Source organism: Bos indicus, chromosome 10, assembly GCF_029378745.1.
Source record: "Bos indicus isolate NIAB-ARS_2022 breed Sahiwal x Tharparkar chromosome 10, NIAB-ARS_B.indTharparkar_mat_pri_1.0, whole genome shotgun sequence".
In the NCBI taxonomy this organism is placed as follows: Eukaryota; Metazoa; Chordata; class Mammalia; order Artiodactyla; family Bovidae; genus Bos; species Bos indicus.
Genome location: NC_091769.1, coordinates 12,229,461 through 12,250,707, shown reverse-complemented (window position 1 = coordinate 12,250,707; position 21,247 = coordinate 12,229,461). Strand labels below are relative to the sequence as shown.

The window sequence follows — 21,247 nt, the reverse complement described above, 5'->3', positions numbered from 1 at the left end:
TATGCTTTTTCTGGTAGTCAGGTACAGACGTGAGAACTGAACTATACAAATAAGAAGACTTAGCACTGAAAAATTGATGCTTTATTAACTATAGTGTTGGAAAAAGACAATAAGAGAAACTAACCAATCCCATCTTAAAATCAGTCCTGAATTTTCATTGGAAACACCAGTGCTGAAACTGAATTGCCAATACTTAGAACCCCCTGAGAGCAAAAAACTGACTCACTCACAAACTGACTAAAAGTAAGGCGCACACATCTTTAATTCAATCATTAAGGATTATACAATAATTTCTCAAAACCAACAGTTAACACACAGCTTAACAAACTTGAACTTTTTAGCACTTTAACAAGCTTTCCCCAACTCTTCAGTTGTACTTCCTAGTTAAATGAATTAGATCTTATTTTTAACCAAGATAAGTAGCTTTGCCGAAGCAAAGCCTCAAAAAATTGGTTTTAGACTCAGAGTTGTTCCTCTCCACGGAAATCTTTAGTAAAAGGCGAAAGATTTATACGATCTGAAGAGAAACCAGAGTATAACCTACCCCCTAGTAATTCACAGCTCCAGTAACAGAAACTCCTAGATCAGTGAGAGTGACTAGCTAACACCGAGAGCCAGTGCCTGAACAAAAATTTCTAGATTACTCTGTAAACAAGGGTCTAATTTCAGAAAACATAGGTAAAAGAAAATTTGAAGTTTTATAATTTTAAACGTGTACGGTGTGTAGCGCTGGGAGGGTATGCAAATAAGGCAAGTGGGCGGCCTCTCCGCTCGGGAAAGCTGTCTCCACGCACCGCCCCTGTGTCAGCACTAGGGGGCGAAGCGGCGGGCGGGCTGGCTGGCATGGACACGCCGCACCCAGCGGAGACCCGGGTTTCAGATGTTTTGTGTATGTCTGAGTTTGATTTCTGTTACAGACTTTGCTGTTAAATTGAAAAAGAAAAAAAAAAAATAGCAAGTGACTGGCACCAAATTCATGACCGTGGTTCCTCCCTTCGGTGGATTGACGGTTTTCAAAGTTTGACAATTTCCTTTTTCTTGAACTGCGTGGTGGGCACACAGGTGTTTTGTCTGTTTGTACCATGCACGTCCAAGATGTACACTCTGGAATATTCTGCCGTTTGAGAAAAATTCATAGCCGTGTCCTGTTTAAAATTGGAGCTTTGGATATTCCCAGGGGGTCCAGTGGTTTGGGCTCTAGCTTTCACTCCCTGCTGGTTCCTTTCCTGGTATGGGAACTGAGTGAAGTCGCTCAGTCGTGTCTCTTTGCGACCCCATGGACTGTAGCCTACCAGGCTCCTCGGTCCATGGAATTCTCCAGGCAAGAATACTGAAGTGGGTTGCCATTTCCTTCTCCAGGGGATCTTCCCAACCCAGGGTAGGGGAACTAAGATCCCTCAAAATGCGCAGGCAAAAAAAAAAAAAAAAAATGGCGCTTGCCGCGCTGGGTTTCAGATTTCCTGCCTCCTGATCTGATGCTACTTGTGGCGATGAAATCTTGTTATTTCAGCTTCAGACCTCGAGTCTCATCTTATTTAGAAAACAAACCAAAAAACCCCCATGAGCTGTACTCTCCTCTGCAGTGCTCAGGAACGGGCTCCGACAGTCTACAGAGACTCCTTAACGATTGTGGTAACTGAAAGTCTTGGGAAAGGAAATTGCAGTTCTTTGATTCTTTTCTGGAGGCCGTGTCAATATTCCACTTCCCAACTTTGATACCTCTCAGTTGTCATGTTTGGTTTGCTAGTTTTTCTGCTCACAATATATTTGACATTATATTTGGTTTAAATTAGTCGAAAACAGCTTTTGGGGGATATAATCCACTTACCACACAGTTCACCCATCTAAAGTGTACAAGTAAATAAATGGCACCCCACTCCAGTACTCTTGCCTGGAAAATCCCATGGACGGAGGAGCCTGGAAGGCTGCAGTCCATGGGGTCGTTAAGAGTCGGGCACAACTGAGCGACTTCACTTTCACTTTTCCCTTTCATGCATTGGAGAAGGAAATGGCAACCCACTCCAGTGTTCTTGTCTGGAGAATCCCAGGGACGGGGGAGCCTGGTGGGCTGCCGTCTATGGGGTCGCACAGAGTCAGACACGACTGAAGTGACTTAGCAAGTGGCTTTTAGCATATTCAGAATGGTGCGATCATCTCCACAATCGGGTGGCGCTAGTGGTAAAGAACCTGCCTGCCAATGCCGGAGGCTTGAGAGACTCAGGTTCAATCCCTGGGTCGGGAAGATCCCCTGGAAAAGCAAATGGCAACCCACTCCAGTATTCTTGCCAGGGGAATCCCATGGACAGAGGAGCCTAGCAGGCTACGGTCTATAGGGTTAGAAAGAGTCGGATACCACTGAAGTGACTTGACACGCATGCACACAATAGTGTTTTTGTTTTGTTTTGGCAGGCCTGTGAACCATATGGGATCTTGGCTCCCTAACCAGGGGTGAAACCTGCACCTCCTATAGTGGAGGCAGGGAGTCCTAACCACTGAACTGCCAGCAAAGTCCCCACAATCTAGTTTTAGAACATTTTCATCAACCCCAGAAAGGAATAGTTCCCATTAGCAGTTATTCCCCAGCTCTCCCATCCCCCAGCCTCTGCCAAATACTGTCTCTAAAGTGCCTATTCTAGACATTTCACACCAGTGAAAACATACAACTCCCTGGCTTTTCGTGACCGGCTTCCTTCACTTAGCCTGTTTCTGAGATTCATTCACACCATTCATTCATTCATTTGTTTTGAGATTCCTTTGTGTTCTTCCATATTTCACAGTGTGATGGGGAGTTAAAGACCCACGGAGGTGCAGCGTTCTCACCCTATGACGGTAGTTACACCTCACAGGGCCTGGCCAGGGGCTCAGTCACTGAGGGGACAGGAAAAGTGTTTCTCTGCTCCTAGATTGGGGGGGACCTCTGGTCTCTCCTTCATTCTGAAAGGGTCCTGGGCAGCTTTCACTTGCTAGAGAACTACAAGGAGGGTTAACTTGTTTTTTAGCCATTCCAAGCTCCATTGATGTTTCCAGGACTTCTGACTCCACAGCATGGACACACCTCTGATTATAAATATGGGGTTTGAAGGGCTGGAACAATTTGTTTATAGTGTGCCTGGAATTTCCATTTCTGGCAACAATTCATACTAGTATGCAATGTAAGGTGGCAATCCCCAACCTGTTTGGCACCGGGGACAGTCTCATAGAAGACACTTTTTCCATGGTTGGGAGTGGGGGGATGGTTTCATGATGATTCAAGTGCATTACACTTATTGTGCACTTTATTTCTATTATTATTACATCAGCTCCACGTCAGATCATCAGGCATTGATAAAAGGCATACTAAAAAATATAAAACATAAAAACCTTTATTGGAATTTTTTTTATTGAAATTGTGATTTGTTCTTGTCTTCTTCCTGACTCTAAAGGGAACATTAATAACACTTTCTGTTACATGTGGTGTTTGCTCCAGGTTTTTGGTTGCTAAAATTCTTCCTTAGGTTAGGCAGATGTTAAATTTTACCTATATTGTTGTTAAGTCGCTTAGGCAGATGTTAAATTTTATCTATATTGTTGTTCAGTTGCTCAGTCATGTTTGACTCTTTACAACCCCATGGACAGGCAGTATGCCAAGCTTCCCTGATCTTCACCATCTCCTGGAGCTTGCTCAAAGTTATGTCCATCAAGTTGGTGATGCCATGCAATCATTTCATCCTCTGTCAGCCCCTTCTACTTCCTCCAATTTTTCCCAGCATCAGGGTCTTTTCTAATGAGTCAGCTCTTCATATCAGGTGGCCAAAGTATTGGAGCTTCAGTTTCCAATGAATATTCAGGATTGATTTCCAATGAATATTCAGGATCGATTTCCTTTAGGATGGACTGGTTTGATCTCCTTGCAGTCCAAGGGACTCTAAGCGTCTTCTCTGCAACATCACACCTAAATGTATAATGAATGGGTATTTGAATTTATTCTTTTTCTGCATTTGTGGAATTATTATAGAATGCTTTTGCTCTAATCTCTTCCAGTGAGGGTCTACATTAAGAGATTAATGTTAAATCAGCCTTACCTGTTCTTATGGATTGTTCTCTAGTTCCTTTTTGTTGTGGCAGGATCCCAGAGGCTACCGCTACAAGTGGCAGGTATGAGACTTAGAGCAACACCTAATCCTTCCAGATTCTGCAGTGGAGAAGCACGCTCCTGTGCAAGGTAAATTGGGCCTCTAGGTCTCAGCTCTTGTCCCTTTCTCCTTTCTGCTGCAGCCTCTGTTGGCCACAAGGGGGCGCTTGCTTCCCCTTTTAGTGCTCGATTCTGCCACAAGTACCCGCGTGCTGTCCGGCGACCGCATGGACTGTAGCCCGCCAGTCTTTTCTGTTCATGGGATTATCCAGGCAAGAATACTGGAGTGGGTTGCCATTTCCTCCTCCAGGGGCTCTTCCTGACCTAGGGAGGCAACCCGCCTCTCTTGTCTCCCTCGTTGGCAGGCGGATTCTTTACCACTAGCGCCACCTGGGAAGAAGCTTTGAAAACGTAAACGTGAAGTGGCTCAGTCGCGTCCGACTCTTCGCGACCCCATGGACTGTAGCCCGCCAGGCTTCTCTGTCCATGGGGATCCTCCAGGCAAGAATACTGGAGGGGGTTGTCATTTCCTTCTCTAGGGGATCTTCCCGACCCAGGGATGGGTCTCCCGCATTGCAGGCGGACTCTCTATTCTCTGCGCCAGCAGGGAAAGATACTTTAGGTGCAGAAAAATTACAAATTTACCCCAAAATAACTAACATCAAATGCTAAAGAATCACACTAAGCAAAGAAAATAATCGATAACAGGGCTGTAACTCCAAAATAGTGGCTCAAAGAAAAATAGTTTTATGAAAGTACTCTTAAATAAGATTAACTTTGGAAACTCCCTGGCAATCGAAAAGTTCGGACGCTGTGCTTTACTGCTGAGGCCCCAGGTTCAATTCCTGGCGGCTCACTCACTCATGTCTGACTCTGCGACTCCATAGGCTACAGCACACCAGGCTTCCTTGTATTTCACCATGTCTGGGAGCTTGCTCAAACACTTGTCCATTGAGTTGGTGATGTTCTCAACGTGTTCTCTAGAACCATTTTGTTCTCTACGTTGTCCCCTTCTCTCTACAGGATTTGATTTCCCTGGTGGCTCAGAGAGTAAAGCGTCTGTTTTCAATGCGGGAGACCTGGGTTTGATCCCTGGGGTTCGGGAAGATTCCCCTGGAGAAAGCAATGGCAACCCAACTCCAGTACTATTACCTGGAAAATCCTATGGACAAAGGAGTCTAGTAAACTACAGTCTACGGGGTCACAAAAAGTCGGACATGACGGTGTGGCTTCACTTTCACAGCATTTAAAGCACATGTGAATAACATTGTAGAAGCACCTCCAGAATTAATGTATTATGATAACATTTCGGCAACATATTGGAAAAACCTACTTGGTTCTAATAAGCTGTGTTAGTCAAAGTTGTTTCATCAATATATTTTTACTGACTTAATCAGTTAACACCTCAAGAAACCTTTAAAAGCAAACGACAAAATCAGAAAGCCATACTGTATATGCTTACCTACTGCTACCATATAACTAATGTGTTATTAACAGGTATATGACAAGGCGGTAGTCTATTAACTCTACGAAAAATACTAGTTCTTTCTTTTAGACAACAACAAACAGCCTCGCATTAAGCAAGGCTTACAAAAAATTGGTTTAAAACTCAAAATTGTTTCTCTCCACGGAAATCTTTAGTAAAAGGCGAAAGATTTATACGTTTTGAAGAGAAACCAGAGTATACCTGTTGTTGCCCGTAATTCGTTTCCAGTAACTACAACTCCTAGTACACTGATGGTGACTATTTATTCCCAAGGTCACTACCTGAGGAAATTTACTCAAGGAATTCTGAAAATAATATTTTCACATTTAGAAAATTCAACTAAGTAAAATTTTTTTATTAAACTCGAAAACTATTAAACTTTGCAGTGCATTGTGGGTATGCAAATGAGCCTGAGTGATCGCCCTTCCCCCTCGGAAAGTACCATATTCAAACCCGGCTCTGGGGCCAACTTTAAGGGCCGACGCCATGGCTTGGCTGCCTATGATCTAAACTCCGGGTTGGTCTACTAGAGACATTCTGAGTTTATCTGTTCGCACACTGGGACTTTGATATCTTTTTTTTTTGGTATCTTTTAAATAAAATAATTTTCTGATAGTTGAGGTGGGGGCGGTCCTTGAGGATAGATAGCAAAGTAATTGTTAATATGAAGTCCAGAATAGTAGTTACTTACAGTAGGGAGTGAGGAGTGTGACTGGGGAAAGGACCACAGAGAGTTTCAAAGGTGTTGGCCCTATCTTTCTTCTTAAACTGGGAGGGAGGCAGCAAGGTACCTTTTTAAAAATTTTTCTTTATTTTGATGTGGATAATTTTTAAAGTCTTTATTGAATTTATTACAATATTTCTTCTGTTTTATATTTTTTGTTTTTTTGACCTCAAGACATGTGGGATTTTAGTTCCTTGATCAAGAATCAAACCTACAACCCCCTGCATTGGAATGCCAAAGTCTTAACCACTGGACCACCAGGGAAGTCCCCATTTTATTACCTTTTCAATTATATTCAGATATCATATAACACCGTGTATCATATTCGTGAGCATTGTGAATCTTCCCCATCATTGACGTCTATTTTTATGTCTTTTCATCTAGCTTTTTAAATTAAATATTTTATTAAAAAAAACGCCTTTTTTGGGCTGCGTTGTTGCTTTTGCGCAGGCTTTCACTAGTTGTGGAAAGCAGGGGCTACTCTTCATTGTGGTGTCTGGCCTTCCCACTGCAGTGGGAGCACAGGCTCTGGTTTCGGAGCACAGGCTCTAGGTGCGCCGGCTTCATTAGCTGTGGCACATCTGCTCAATGGTTGCAGCTCACAGGCTCTGGAGCTCAAGCTTAGTTGCTCCAAGGCATGTGCAATCTTCCTGCAGCAGGGACTGAACCCAGGCCCCAGGCACTGGCAGGCAGATTTTTATCAACTAAGGCATCAGGGAAGTCCCTCCTACAGTTTTATAAATTTACAACAAAGATTTTTTTGGTTAGATTTACTTTACCCTAAATACTTTGTAGTTTGGGGGGCTAGTATAGATTTTTTAAATTAGAATTTGTTGTTGACATTATAGTATTAGTTGAATTTTATTTATTGCTCTTGCATGGGTTAAGCCCATGCACCACAGTTACTGAGCCAGTGTGTCTAGAGCACCTGATCTGCAACAAGAGAAGCCAATGCAATGAGCAGCCCACTGCAAGGAAGACCCAGGGCAGCCAAAAATAAATAAATAAATAAAATATATATTAAAAAGGGCTTCCGAGGTGGCGCCAGTGATAAAGAACCCGCCTGCCAATACAAGAGACATAAGAGATGCCAGCTTGATCCCAGCGTCCAGAAGATCCCCTGGAGGAGGGCATAGCAACCCACTCCAGTATTCTTGCCTGGAGAATCCCATGGACAGAGGAGCCTGGTGGGCTACAGTCCGTAGGGTTGCAAAGAGTTGGACACGACTGAAGTGACTTAGTATGCACATATATAAAGAGAAAAATGATCCTGCATCTTCATTTTTTACTGGACCTCAAAAATTATTTGGTGGAATTGTTTTAATTAAGCTAATAGCATTGTACTCCTAGTATATTGCATTTTTTTTCTTCTTGCAGTGTAGGTGGATATTGAGTTAATCGTAAGTTTCCCTTTTAATATATAAATATGGAAAATTATACTCATAGATTTTGTATCATAAATTAACTCTGCATGTATAACCTAAACTCAATTTGGCAACAATGGATTTTTAAGTAGACAATTTTGTAAGAAAAGTTTCAAACATTTTAAAATTTTAAAGAAAAATTGTGAAGATAATGCAGAGTTTCTGTATACCCCACACCCAGTCATCCCAATCACTAATGTTATCAATATGGTACATTTATTATAATTGATGAATCAGTAGTCCATAGTTTATTCAGGTTTCCTTGGTTTTTATCTAATGCCCTTTTTGTGTTCAAGGATCCTACCCAGGATACTACATTTTATTTAGTAGTTGTGTCTCCTTAGGTTCCTCTGGCCTCTGAGTTTCGTAGACTTTCCTTGTTCTGATGCCTTTGAGTTTTGAGGTATACTGATATTGCATAGACTCTCCTTGTATTGGTGTTTTTCGTGTGTGGCTGTACTGGGTCTTTGTTGGGGTTGTGCAGGCTGTTCCTTGCAGTGCGTGGGGCTTCTCTAGTTGAAGCGCATGGTCTTAGTTGCCCCACAGCTGTTTTAGTTTCCTGACCAGGGATCAAACCGATGGCCTCTACATCGGAGTGTGGACCCTTAACCACTGGACCACCAACGAAGGCCCTCCTCCCCCATTGGGATTTGTCTGATGTTTTCTCATGATTGGTGGTGGTGGTGGTTTAGTTGCTAAGTCATGTTTGACTCTTGCAACCCCATGGACTATAGGCCACCAGGCTCCTCTGTCCATGGGATTTCCCAGGCAAGGATACCAGAATGGGTTGCCATTTCCTTCTCCAGGGGATCTTCCTGACCCAGGGACTGAACTTGTGTCTCCTGCATTGCAGGTGGATTCTTGACTGACTGAGCTACCAGGGAAACCCTTTCTCATGATCAGACTAGGGTAATATGTTTCTGAGAGGACGTCTACATAGGTATATTTCCATTTTCATAATTTCATTTCAAAGGTACATACATCAACATAATGTATCACTGTTGATATGATGACATTAATCAGCTCTAGAGAGGGGATGGGGATAGGGGTTGAATCAATCACCAGTGGTCAATGATTGGATCAACCATGCCTAAGTAATGAGGCCTCCATAAAAGTCCAAAAAGGATGGGGTTCAGAGAGCTCTGGGGTTGCTGAACACGTAGTGATGCTGGGGGAATGGTAACCCCCCACCCGAAAGAGCATGGAGAAAGCCCCTTCCCACATATTTGCCCTGTCATCACTTTCATTTGGCTCCTCCTGTGATTCTACATTTTTATACTCTAGGAAGTTAACTTTTTCTGAATTCTGTGAACCACTGCAGCAAATTAATCAAATCCAAGGACAGGGACATGGAAGCCTCCGATTTACAGCTAGTTGGTCAGAAGCACAGGTGATAACCTGGCCTTGAGATTGCAACAGAAAATTATGAGACATGCAAAGAAATAGGAAAGTGTGACTCATACACTGGGGGATAAACAGTCAACAAAAACTGCCTGTGAAAGCAACCAGATGTTGGGTTTAACAGGCAAAGCCTTCAAAGTAACCTTTATAAATATGTTCAAGGAGCTAAAGGAAGTGATTGAAGAAAGAAAGGAAGGAATGAGAATAATGTTACATCAAATAGAGACTACTTTATTGATAGAAATAAAAGAGAAATTATTCAAAAAGAAACAAATGGAAATGCTGGAGTTGAAAAGTATGATAATTGAAACGAAAATTTCACAAGAGGGCTCAGTGGTAGATGTAAATTGACAGAAGAAAGAACCAGCAAATTTGAAGATAGACTGAGAGAGATTACATATTCCAAGAACAGAGAGGAAAACACTGAAGACAAGTTACCAGAGCCTCAGAGAAATGCGGGACACCATAAACACATCAACACATGTGTAATGGCAGTACCAGAAGAAGAGACACGAGAAAGGAAGAGAAAAAACATTTGAAGAAATAACAGCTAAAAACGTCCCAGATTATAAAAATAACCATTTACACATCCAGGAATCGAATGGATTCCAAATAAAATACAATTCAGTGAGGTCCACAGACACAGCACAGTATTGAATAAAAATGCCCAAAGCCAAAGACAAGCAGGGAATCTTAAAAACAGCAAGAGAATAATGCCTCATCACTTAATCATAATAGCCAAACGGGAGAGGCAATCCAAACGACTGCTCAGTAATGAATGGATAGACAGAAGGTGGTATATGCAGATAATGGAATAATATTCAGCCCTAGAAAGGAATGAAGTATCGATGCATGCTACAACACGGACGGACTTTGAAACATCATACTCGAAGGGAAAGAACAAGTCACAAAACACCACATGGTATGTGACTCCATTATGTGAAATGGCCAGAATGGGCAAGCCTAAAGAGACAGAAAGCAGATCAATGGTTGCTTAGGGCTGGCGTACTTGAGAGCATAGGGTGGTGATAGCCTAAGTATATAGGATTTCTTTTTGATGTGGTGATAATGTTTTTAAATTCACGACAGTGATGGTTGCACATATCTGCAAATGTACTAAAAACTCTTGTTTTACACTTTAAATGTGAACTGTGTGGGCTGTGGATTATATTTCAATAAAGCTGCTTTAAAAAAAAAATAAAAAGAACCACAGTGATATGGAACTAGATAACCCAGCTTGCTCTTAAGAGCTCCCAGCCTCTAGAGTGGCATCCTCAGAGACCTTTCCACACCCCCTTGAACATGGGTATTAACAGTGCGACTCTCATTTCATGTGTGAGACAGCATACTCAACAAAAAGGAAATTTCAGGTATTCATCCAACAAACACTCCTTGAGGCCAGTAAGGTGGCCTTGTCTAAGGGTCCACAGTGGATAAGAGCAGTAGTTCCCAGATCCCCCACCTCCCTGCCATAGGCTCTGCCTTTCTGGGTCTGACCTTTGGCAGCCATGTTAGAGTTCCTGAGTCCCGTCTGGCTCTTAGGATTTTCAGGACACTAAGGGTCTTTTTGGAATGAAAACCACAATCACAGAAAACTAATCAAACTAATCACATGGCCCACAGCCTTGTCTAACTCAATGAAACTATGAGCCATGCCGTGTAGGGCCACCAAAGATGGATGGGTCATTGTGGAGAGTTCCGACAAAACATGGTCCACTGGAGAAGGGAATGGCAAACCACTTCAGTATTCTTGCCTTGAGAACTCCATGAACAGTATGAAAAGGCAAAAAGATAGGACACTGAAAGACGAACTCCCCAGGTCAGTAGGTGCCCAGTGTGCTACTAGAGAACAATGGAGAAATAACTCCAGAAAGAATGAAGAGATGGAGCCAAAGCAAAAACAACACCCAGTTGTGGATGTGACTGGTGATGGAAGTAAAGTCCAATGCTGTAAAGAGCAATATTGCATAGAAACCTGGAATGTTAGGTCCATGAATCAAGGTAAATTGGAAGTGGTCAAACAATAGATGCCAAGGGTGAATATCGACATATTAGGAATCACTGAACTAAAATGGACTGGAATGGGCGAATTGAACTCAGATGACCATTATATCTACTACCGTGGGCAGGAATCCCTTAGAAGAAATGGAGTAGCCATCATGGTCAACAAAAGAGTCCAAAATGCAGTACTTGGGTGCAATCTCAAAAATGACAGAATGATCTGTGTTCATTTCAAGGCAAACCATTCAATATGACAGTAATTCAAGTCTATGCCCAAACCAGTAATGCTGAAGAAGCTGAAGTTGAATGATTCTATGAAGACCTATAAGACCTTCTAGAACTCACCCCCCCCCCAAAAAAAAAAGATGTCCTTTTCATCATAGGAGACTGGCATGCAAAAGTAGGAAGTCAAGAGATACCTGGAGTAACAGGCAAATTTGGCCTTGGAGTACAAAATGAAGCAGGGCAAAGGCTAACAGAGTTTTGCCAAGAGAACGAACTGTTCATAGCAAACATCCTTTTCTAACAACACAAGATAATCAGTTTGATTAATATAATCAGTTTGATATAATATAATCAGTTTGATTATATTCTTTGCATAGGTGCATAGACAAAGGTGGAGAAGCTCTATACAGTTAGCAAAAACAAGACTGGGAGCTGACTGTGGCTCAGATCATAAACTCCTTATTGCAAAATTCAGACTCAAATTGAAGAAAGTAGGGAAAACCACTGGAGAAGGCAATGGCAACCCACTCCAGTACTCTTGCCTGGAAAATCCCATGGATGGAGGAGCCTGGTAGGCTGCAGTCCATGAGGTCGTGAAGAGTCAGACATGACTGAGGGACTTCACTTTCACTTTTCACTTTCATGCATTGGAGAAGGAAATGGCAACCCACTCCAGTGTTCTTGCCTGGAGAATCCCAGGGACGGGGGAGCCTGTGGGCTGCTGTCTACGGGGTCACACAGAGTTGGACACAACTGAAGTGACTTAGCAAAGAGCCTCTTGATGAAAGTGAAAGAGGAGAGTGAAAAAGTTGGCTTAAACTCAACATTCAGAAAAGTAAGATCACGGCATCCAGTCCCATCACTTCATGGCAAATAGATGGGGAAACAATGGAAACTGTGACGGACTTTATTTTTGGGGGAGCTCCAAAATCACTGCAGATGGTGACTGCAGTCATGAAAATAAAAGACGCTTGCTTCTTGGAAGAAAAGCTAGGACCAACCTAGACAGCATATTAAAAAGCAGAGACATTACTTTGCCGACAAAGATCCATCTAGTCAAAGCTATGGTTTTTCCAGTGGTCATGTATGGATGTGAGAGTTGGACCATAAAGAAAGGAAGCACTGAAGAATTGATGCTCTTGAACTGTGGTATTGGAGAAGACTCTTGAGAGTCCCTTGGACTGCAAGGAGATCCAACCAGTCAATCCTAAAGGATATCAGTCCTGAATATTCATTTGAAGGACTGATGCTGAAGCTGAAACTCCAGTACTTTGGCCACCTGATTTGAAAAACTAACTCATTTGAAAAGACCCTGATGCTGGGAAAGATTGAAGGCAGGAGGAGAAGGGGATGACAGAGGATGAGATGGTTGGATGGCATCACCAACTGGATGGACATGAGTTTGAGCAAACTCCGGGAGTTGGTGATGGTCAGGGAAGCCTGGTGTGCTGTAGTCCATGGGGTCGTAAAGAGTCGGACATGACTGAGCAACTGAACTGACTGAAGAGTTTTTTCTGAGACCATAAGGCTCTCAGACACTTTTTGATGCTTCTGGAGCAGTACAGGTCTCACAGCATCCAGAGGTTTGATGTGGTTTGATGCGGACTCCTGGGAACAGCCAGCACTGATTGGAAGTGAGTGTGAGCCTGGGAAACCATGCGATGGCTGGTGGTCTAGTCTTGCTCTTTCTCCCAAAGTCATACATAAATGAGAGCAAGGACCTCTCCTCTGAGCTCAGGGTGCTACTCAGTCTGGATGGAGAAGGTTTGGGAAGTTCCTCCCTTGGAGGATGCTTGAGTGCGGAGGTGTGGGGAGGGTGTTGAGAGGCTTCTTGGTGTAGGAATTAGCCATCACGTGTGCTTAGATTTCCATGTGACCATGAGGCCAAAATGTGGGGGTTATCTTAATGGAGTTGTGAGTTGGCAGAGGGGATGAGGGTCTGTCCCTTCCCTCCTGCAGAACCGGGTCAATCTGCCCTCTGCCCGTCCCTATTACTTGTCTCCAGGGGGGCTCCCTTTCTTGGAGGCTCTCAAAGGTCTTGTCTGAGAAGCCAGAGACTTTTGCAGTGCAGTGAATTCTGAAAAGCAGAGGAAAGGTCTTTTGGTTTTTAGAATCTCGGATTCACGCAGCTGGCTGTGGAACCTTGGGCAATCATGGTAGCCCTCTGAAACCCAGTTGCTCTGGGTGTTAAATGACTTTTTCTGCGTCAGCCCGTTTTGGAGGGATTTGATTCCAGAGGGAGGCAGGAGGTAGTAGCAATTCTCCAGGTGAGACCAGCAGGCTGAGCCCGCGGTGGGTCAAAAGTGAGCCTGGGTCAGTTTCTACTCGGGGCTTCAGCTAGGATGGCCGCAGCAGCGTGGGCGACGCCGCCCGGGCCGCACACAGGTTAGCCGGGGACCACGCGAGCAAGGGCGCGCGGACGCTCCCAGCACTTGGGAGTGGGCGGAGGCGGACGCGGGAAGGGGCGGGCCCTCGCTGGGCGGGGCGGAGCGCCAGGCCGCGCCCGAGGCTCGGCTGGGAAGACAGATAGGCCCCTGCGTTCAGGGGGGCGCTGGAGTCCTTCTGAGGGGCGCCGCGCGGCAAACGGACACCTACAGCTGGCGGAACGCAGGCAACGCCGAGGGCAGCCAGGCGAACGCCGGGGCTTGCGGCGGCGCCGGTCGAAGGCGGGACAGGAAGGCCCGGGCCGCGCCGCAGCTTCTCCCGGCGTAGGGAGCGGGATCGGGCCGCGGTCCCCTCCGGGGGTGCCCCCACCCTAGGCCGCTTCAGAGGACACGTGTCGGGACGCTGTCGTCTCACCCATGTCATAGCCCCTCCCCCAGGTCCGGGATCCCCGTCCGGCCGGCCCCATTATCCCTCGGCCCACCCCTCGCGCTGGCCCGCGGTCCCGGCCGGGTCCCTCTCCTCACCCGTCCGTCTCCCTGGGCGGCGAGTGGCTCGGCCCCCCGCAGAAGACACTCGTCAGCACGTTCTCACCCTGTCATCTCCTCTCTCCGCCTAGCTCGTCCCCGGCCGAGAGACCCCGGCCCCCTCCAGCCCATTGTCCGCGGGCCCAGCCCCGCGCTGACCGCAGGCTTGGCCCTACCTATCCCCCAACCCCCCGCCCTCGCACCTCGGCGCGTCTCCCCGGACAACGCGCGGCGCCCCGGGATGCAGCCCGCGGGGTGGGCGGCCGTCAGGGAGGCGGCAGGCCGTGACGTGCTGGCCGCCGACCTGCGCTGCAGCTTCTTCGCCTCGGCCCTGCGGAGCTACAAGCGCGACTCAGTGCTGCGGCCCTTCCCCGCGTCCTATGCCCGCCAAGACTGCAAGGACTTCGAGGCCCTGGTGAGTGTGCCCCGTCGTCCCCGACACTGCGTCCGGGCCGCGTTGTGTGTGGAATCCGTGTTTCGTGAAGGTGCCAGCCCCGCACTTAACACCCCCAGCCTGGTCTTGGGGAAGGTTTGTTTCCAGGAGCTCAGAACACTCCCAACACCCTAGATATTGACACTCCCAAGAGATGAAGTGAGGAATTCAACAGTTTCATAGGCCTCCACAGCATTTCCTAGTGAATCAGCTGATTCTGCTAAATAGGAAGTTATCTATCCCTTTGCAAATAATGAGACATCATAAGTCATCAAAGCCACCGGGACCTCATCTTCAGATGACCTAATATATGGCCAGTACTTTTATAAATTGTAACATATGTCCAGTGCACATGTAAGCTGTTATTTCTCTGATGATTCAGGAGGCACTTAATTTCTTGCAGAGTTCACCTCAGGGTCAGCCTTCCAGATATTAGTTATCTTTGTAATCCAAATATTTGGAATTACCTAGAAAAATCGAACTTGCCAAACTTGCTTCTGTGAGAAATACAAAATCAAAAGCCTATAGGCTTTAAAGACATTGAGTTTGTACTCGGAGGTTTTCTCTCAGAAAAAACTCCAGGCCTACCCCGGTTTCATTGGTGAGTTCTGCCAATCACTGAGGAACTAAGTAATTGCAGTCTTGCACAAATTCTTCCAGAGTAGAAAAATAGGATAGTGTAATCTTGATACTAAATCTAATAAGAATGATACAAGGAAATTATAGGCCAATGTCACTGAAGAGTATAAATATAGAAATCATCTATTAGGATCCTAAAATTAGCAATATTTAAAAAGAATAATTACTTATTAATAGGTTGGGTTTTTACCAGAAATGTGAAATTAGTTCAACATTAGAAAATCTCTTAACATTACAAGCCATTTTTACAGAATGTTGATCATGATTAGAATCAACAGATGTTTAAAATTATCTCTGATGAGGTGGTCAGTATTGGGTGACCCTTTTTGTTTTCACTCCCAGATGGTCAAGGGACAACGGCCCAGCTTCCTGGCCCCTGCCTTGTCCACTGCAGCTTAGGCTAGGGTTGTGTGGAGGGGGCTTCAGATCTGGACCACAGTGCATAGGGGTTTCAGGGTACAGGGAATGGGAGGTTGGAGAAAGAGGCAAGCAGACTGACGTCCCCCACTGTTTGTTCTGCAAATTCAAATATTTAATTGTGTGCATTTGTGCTATCAGAGTGTTGGGGAATGAACCTTTCTTCAGTTTTGTCAGTGGATATATACTGAGTTCCTGCTGTGGGCCAGGTGCTAAGGATACAAAATTAAAAGAATAAAGGAGAGGTTAACAGTCTGATCAGTTATCCTATGGGGTAAGCCCTGTATACAACGCAGAAGCCCAGAGCAGGACTCTACACCTTGGCAGTGGGCTGGAATCAGAGAGCACTAACAGTTACAACGCCATGCTGAGTCCCCAGGGACATGGAGGATTTGGAGTTGCTGAGAGAAGGAAAGAGGTATTCCAGGAGGAGTAGCAGGATGGGCAGAATACCAGGATCTCACCAAGAAGGACAAGTCTGTGCTTCCGTGTGACTTTTGTGGGGAACAGGAAAAGATCAGGGCAAGCAGGGCTGGGCATGATCTGCCCAGATGTGTAGATTTTATCCTTGGTCTGGGAGGGCAGTAGTGACATCCAGGATGTATAAGACCCTTGTGGTGGCAGGGTCACAGGGGGATCTGTTCAGGAGTAGAGAGAGAAAAAACTGGGGGTCAGAGGGACCAAACTCACCAGAGGTGATGCCCCACAATATGCTTTATTATTTTTTTCCAAGAAACATCCAAATGGACTAGAATGCTCAGCATGTTCTCTTTCTGCTAGAACAGAATCAGGTTACTTTGATGGATATGGGATAAACGCAGAGGGATCTTTGGAGTTGCTCACGCATTGATTTGTTCATGCTTTTTAAAAAATTCATTTTACTTATACAAGTAATGTTTGATTATATTCTTGTTATAAAAAATCCAAGTGATAAAGTATAAGCGCCCCTGATGGAGCTCACCCTGTCCCACATCCCTCTCCATAGCTACTAGTGCACTCAATTTGAGGCGTATGCTTCCTCCCATACTGGTAATTCCTTAGGAGAGCATTGACAATTTGGGTAGCCCCAAATAGCCGCCGCCTCTATAGGGATAGACTGTCTTGTGCATGGGGCTCATTTGGGGGCCATTTTTAGACAGTACACTCTTTCTCTCAGGGGCCACTGAAAAAACGCAGATTCTTACCATCCCAACCTGTTACCATTCCTTATTGGGCCCCAGAGTGAGGGAAGTTAGCCCAGGCCATGCAGATTCTTGGTTTTCTTTTAGGCAGAAAGAGCTTTCAGAAGCTCTTTCTGAGGAGAAACCTCTCACCAGGCAGGGCCTGGCACGACCTCTGGGGGCATGCGCATGTTCTTAGATAAACACACTTTAGGTTTCGTTTTGCCACATGTTACATGAGTTAAAGAAAAGGTGCAGAGAACTTGGCATCTGGACCTGAATCTCTCTGACTCAAAGGTTAACCTTTAAAAGGGAGTCAGATCTGGACTCGGCCTTCTGGATCATTTTGTGGTTTCTTGGAGAAGGAAGGTTTGTAGCTTTTAAAAGTCTCCCATTTTCCATCCCTGATCAGGGAAGATCCTATGTGCCTCAGAGCGACTGAGCTCCTGTGTCACAGCTGCTGGAAAAACATCTCCCATTTTAATTTGTTTGGCTAAAAGCACTTGGAAGTAGTGTGAAACAGTGTATCATTTTCAGCCATTTAAAATTAATTTTCTCTACACTATGAGGTGTCCTAACACCTGTAACACACTTGTTGCAGTTTCCAAAAATTAGAGCTCTGGCTTAAATTACTTCCTTGACAGTTGTCTTCCTGAGACTGCCCCCTGCTGAGCCACACTCTGAGGCTTAGCATGGCTCTGGCCTGTTCTTTCATGGACTTCCCTGATGGCTCAGATGGTAGAGAATCTGCCTGCAGTATAGGAGACCTGGGTTTGATTATTTCATAGCCCCCCAAGTTCCAAATCATCTCTCAAGTGCCTTGTTTTGAGAACATTTCTGTCAGTGTCAGCTTTTTGATTTTGTACTAGATCTTTGTATTCCCAGTGCCTGGCCTGGGAGGTGCTTACCAGATGTTTGAGGAATCGCACTGGGTATGTGCCGATTGCCCAGGCTGAGGGTTTTCATTCTGTTTCTTGGGAAAAGAGTTGACTAAGCTCTTTTCAGGTCAGAGAATCTGTAGCATTCTTGGAATGTCCAATAGCCTTGACCATCAGCCCCCTCAGACTTCAGGTTGTACAGTTCACATTCCTGAATCACGGACACAGAATCTTGTCTCTGGCGTCACACCTCTAAGGTTTTTTGTTCTGTTTTTCCCCCTAGAAAACACCATGCCCTGGTTCTCCATTAGCCTGCAGACCCTTGCTGGGGGTGGGAGGTGGGCGGGGATGGCTCTTTTGTATTAATTTCAGCCCCTTACCACCCAAAGTGTGGTTGAGGGCCTGCAGAATCAGCATCACTTCGGAGCTTGTTAGAAATGCAGCTTGTTGGGCTGCACCCCAGACCTACCCAATCAAAATATGCATTTTAAGGAGATCCATGGGTGTTTCTGGGTGTTTGTGGGCTTCTCTTGTGGCTCAGCTGGTAAAGAATCCGCCTGCAATGTGGGAGACCTGGGTTCGATCCCTGGTCGAAGATTGGGAAGATTCCCTGGAGAAGGGAAAGGCTACCCACTTCAGTATTCTGGCCTGGAGAATTCCATGGACTGTATAGTCCATGGGGTCACAAACAGTCAGACACGACTGAGTGACTTTCACTGGGGGTTTGTGTGCCTAGTAAAGCCTGAGAAGCACTGCAGCTAGTCTACACTGTTCCCATCTCCTATTCGGGGGCCCAAACTTCTCCAGTGACTGTTGGTTCAGGTCTGGTTTATAATGTCTAGACAAACTGACTCCTCAATGTCTGGATTAAAATGTGAATAAGCTTCTTCCCTGCCCCAGGGCATGCCTGCCCTCTCCAGGCCACCCCCTCTCTGTCCATGCAAACTCTGCTTCATCCTTTCAGATACAGCTGGAACCTCCTGTTATTCTGTGCCTCCGCTTCCTAGCAGGTAGGAGTCCTTCGTCTGGGTTCCTACACAATTTTAACAAATTTGCTCTTATAAATAATGCTGTGACGGGAATTCCCCTGGGGTCCAGTGGTTAGGACACCATGCTTTTGTTGCCAAGGGCACGGGTTTGATCCCTGGTCAGCAAACTAAGGTCCTTCTATTACATTAATCATTGCTTATATCTCTAGTTATTTTCTTGAAGTAAATTCCAAAAGCTGAAATTGTGGCTCATCAGCTAACAGACCTTTCTAAGGAAGATTTTTGTTGCTTATTTCCAGATTGGAAATTGAATATTAACATTTACTGGGAAGATCATTCCCCCTTATAGGGCCTCAACCTTGGCTTGAATTGGAATTACCTGAGAAGCTTCAGAAACTACTGACATCTGGGTCTCACCGCGTAGATATTCTGATTTAATTGGTTTGAGGTGGAACCTAGGCATTGTGTTTTTTGTTTATTTGTAGAGAATATGTAGTTTAAATTTTTTTCTAGCAATTGATTTGATCATTTCATGGGCACTCATATGCTGAGTAGTGGAGGAAATGGTAGCAAACAGATTCAGTGTGGTCAATAAGTGTCCTTTAGGTACATACTTGGTATCTCAATGTAAACCTCTCAATATCTCAGATTATTTTTTTATTTCTGTTTTCAGGAAGACTGTGTGTAATGCATTTAATCCTCCTAATAACTCAATGATGTAGATTCTGTTACCATCTCTGTCACCATCCGCTCATCAGTATATGAGGTGGAGGCAGACAACTCTCCAGCTTCCAGGTGATGCTGGTGTGGGGTTAGGGTAGAAAACCACCGTTTTAAAGGGTCCCTGTGATGACTCTTTTTATGAAGAGGACTCTTGTAGACTCTCAACCCTAATCTGTTTTAGTCAATCTGGATTTTCATAACTTCAGTTCAGTTCATTTCGTCACTCAGTCGTGTCTGACTCTTTTTGACCCCAGGCCTGCAGCATGCCAGGGTTCCCTGTCCATTATCAACTCCCGAAGCTTGCTAAAACTCTTGTCCATCCAGTCAGTGATGCCATCCAACCATCTCATCCTCTCTCATCCCCTTCTCCTGCCTTCAATCTTTCCCAGCATCAGGGTCTTTTCTAATGAGTGACTTCTTCGCATCAGGTGGCCAAAGTATTGGAGTTTCAGCTTCAGAATCAGTCCTTCCAGTGAATATTCAGGACTGATCTCCTTTAGGATGGACTGGTTGGATCTCCTTGCAGTCCAAGTGACTCTCAAGAGTCTTCTCCAACACCACAGTTCAAAAACATCAATTCTTGAGTGCTCAGCTTTCTTTATGGTCTAACTCTCACATCCATACATGACTACTAGAAAAAAACATAGCTTTGACTACATGGACCTTTGTTGGCGAAGTAATGTCTCTGCGTTTTAATATGCTATGTTGGTCATAGCTTTTCTTCCAAGGAGCAAGCATCTTTTAATTTCATGGCTGCAGTCACCATCTGCAGTGATTTTGGAGCCCCCCAAAATAAAGTCTGTAATGGTTTCCATTGTTTCCCCAACTATTTGCCATGAAATGATGGGACTGAATGCCATGATCTCTGTTTTTTGAATGTTGAGTTTTAAGCCAGCTTTTTCACTCTCCTCTTTCACTTTTATCAAGAGACTCTTTAGTTCTTCGCTTTCTGCCATAAGGGTGGTGTCAATCTGTATATCTGAGGTTATTGACATTTCTCCTGACAATTTTGATTCCAGCTCGAGCTTCATCCAGCCTGGCATTTCGCACGATGTACTCTACATATAAGTTAAATAAGCAGGGTAACAATGTACAACCTTGATGTACTCCTTTCCCAACTAGAGAAGGGAATGTCAAACCACTTCAGTATTCTTGCCTTGAGAACCCCATGAATGGTATGAAAAGGCAAAAAGATAGGACACTGAAAGACGAACTCCCCAGGTCAGTAGGTGCCCAATATGTTACTGGAGAAGAGTGGAGAAATAACTCCAGAAAGAATGAAGGGATGGAGCCAGAGCAAAAACAGTGCCCAGTTGTGGATGTGACTGGTGATAGAAGCAAGGTTCGATGCTGTAAAGAGCAATATTGCATAGAAACCTGGAATGTCAGGTCCATGAATCAAGGCAAATTGGAAGTGGTCAAACAGGAGATGGCAAGAGTGAACATCGACATTTTAGGAATCAGTGAACTAAAATGGACTGGAATGGGTGAATTTAACTCAGATGACCATTATATCTACTACTGTGGGCAAGATCCCTTAGAAGAAATGGAGTAGCTCTCACAGTCAACTAAAGAGTCCGAAATGCAGTACTTGGGGGCAATCTCAGAAATGACAGAATGATCTGTGTTCGTTTCCAAGGCAAACCATTCAATATCACAGCAATCCAAGTCTATGCCCCAACCAGTAATGCTGAAGAAGGTGAAGTTGAATGTTTCGATGAAGACTG

General features: G+C 44.9%; 1 protein-coding gene, 1 long non-coding RNA gene and 2 other non-coding genes across 5 annotated transcripts in view; 1 reads left to right on the top strand and 3 right to left on the bottom strand.

Moving 5' to 3' along the window:
• Nucleotides 1-421: 421 nt before the first annotated feature.
• Nucleotides 422-537, bottom strand: LOC139185530 (U5 spliceosomal RNA). Its single transcript, XR_011569104.1, has one exon. It is a non-coding gene; the product is annotated as a U5 spliceosomal RNA (small nuclear RNA).
• Nucleotides 538-3,346: 2,809 nt separating this feature from the next.
• LOC139185195 (uncharacterized) lies at nucleotides 3,347-14,399 on the bottom strand. The gene is made up of 2 exons (XR_011568728.1): nucleotides 14,282-14,399; nucleotides 3,347-3,931 (listed from the first exon to the last, which is right to left on the bottom strand). It is a non-coding gene; the product is annotated as an uncharacterized lncRNA (long non-coding RNA).
• Nucleotides 5,679-5,796, bottom strand: LOC139185531 (U5 spliceosomal RNA). The gene has a single exon (XR_011569105.1). It is a non-coding gene; the product is annotated as a U5 spliceosomal RNA (small nuclear RNA).
• The window catches only part of PARP16 (poly(ADP-ribose) polymerase family member 16), a 25,301-nt gene continuing 17,915 nt past the window's right edge, over nucleotides 13,862-21,247 (top strand). The window contains exon 1 of one of the 2 annotated variants that reach the window (XM_070796905.1): nucleotides 13,862-14,696. In XM_070796905.1, coding sequence (XP_070653006.1) covers nucleotides 14,523-14,696 — 174 coding nt within the window. In that variant the 5' untranslated portion in view covers nucleotides 13,862-14,522. The remainder of the gene's footprint in view (nucleotides 14,697-21,247) is intronic. The other variant, XM_070796906.1, reaches the window with a different exon arrangement.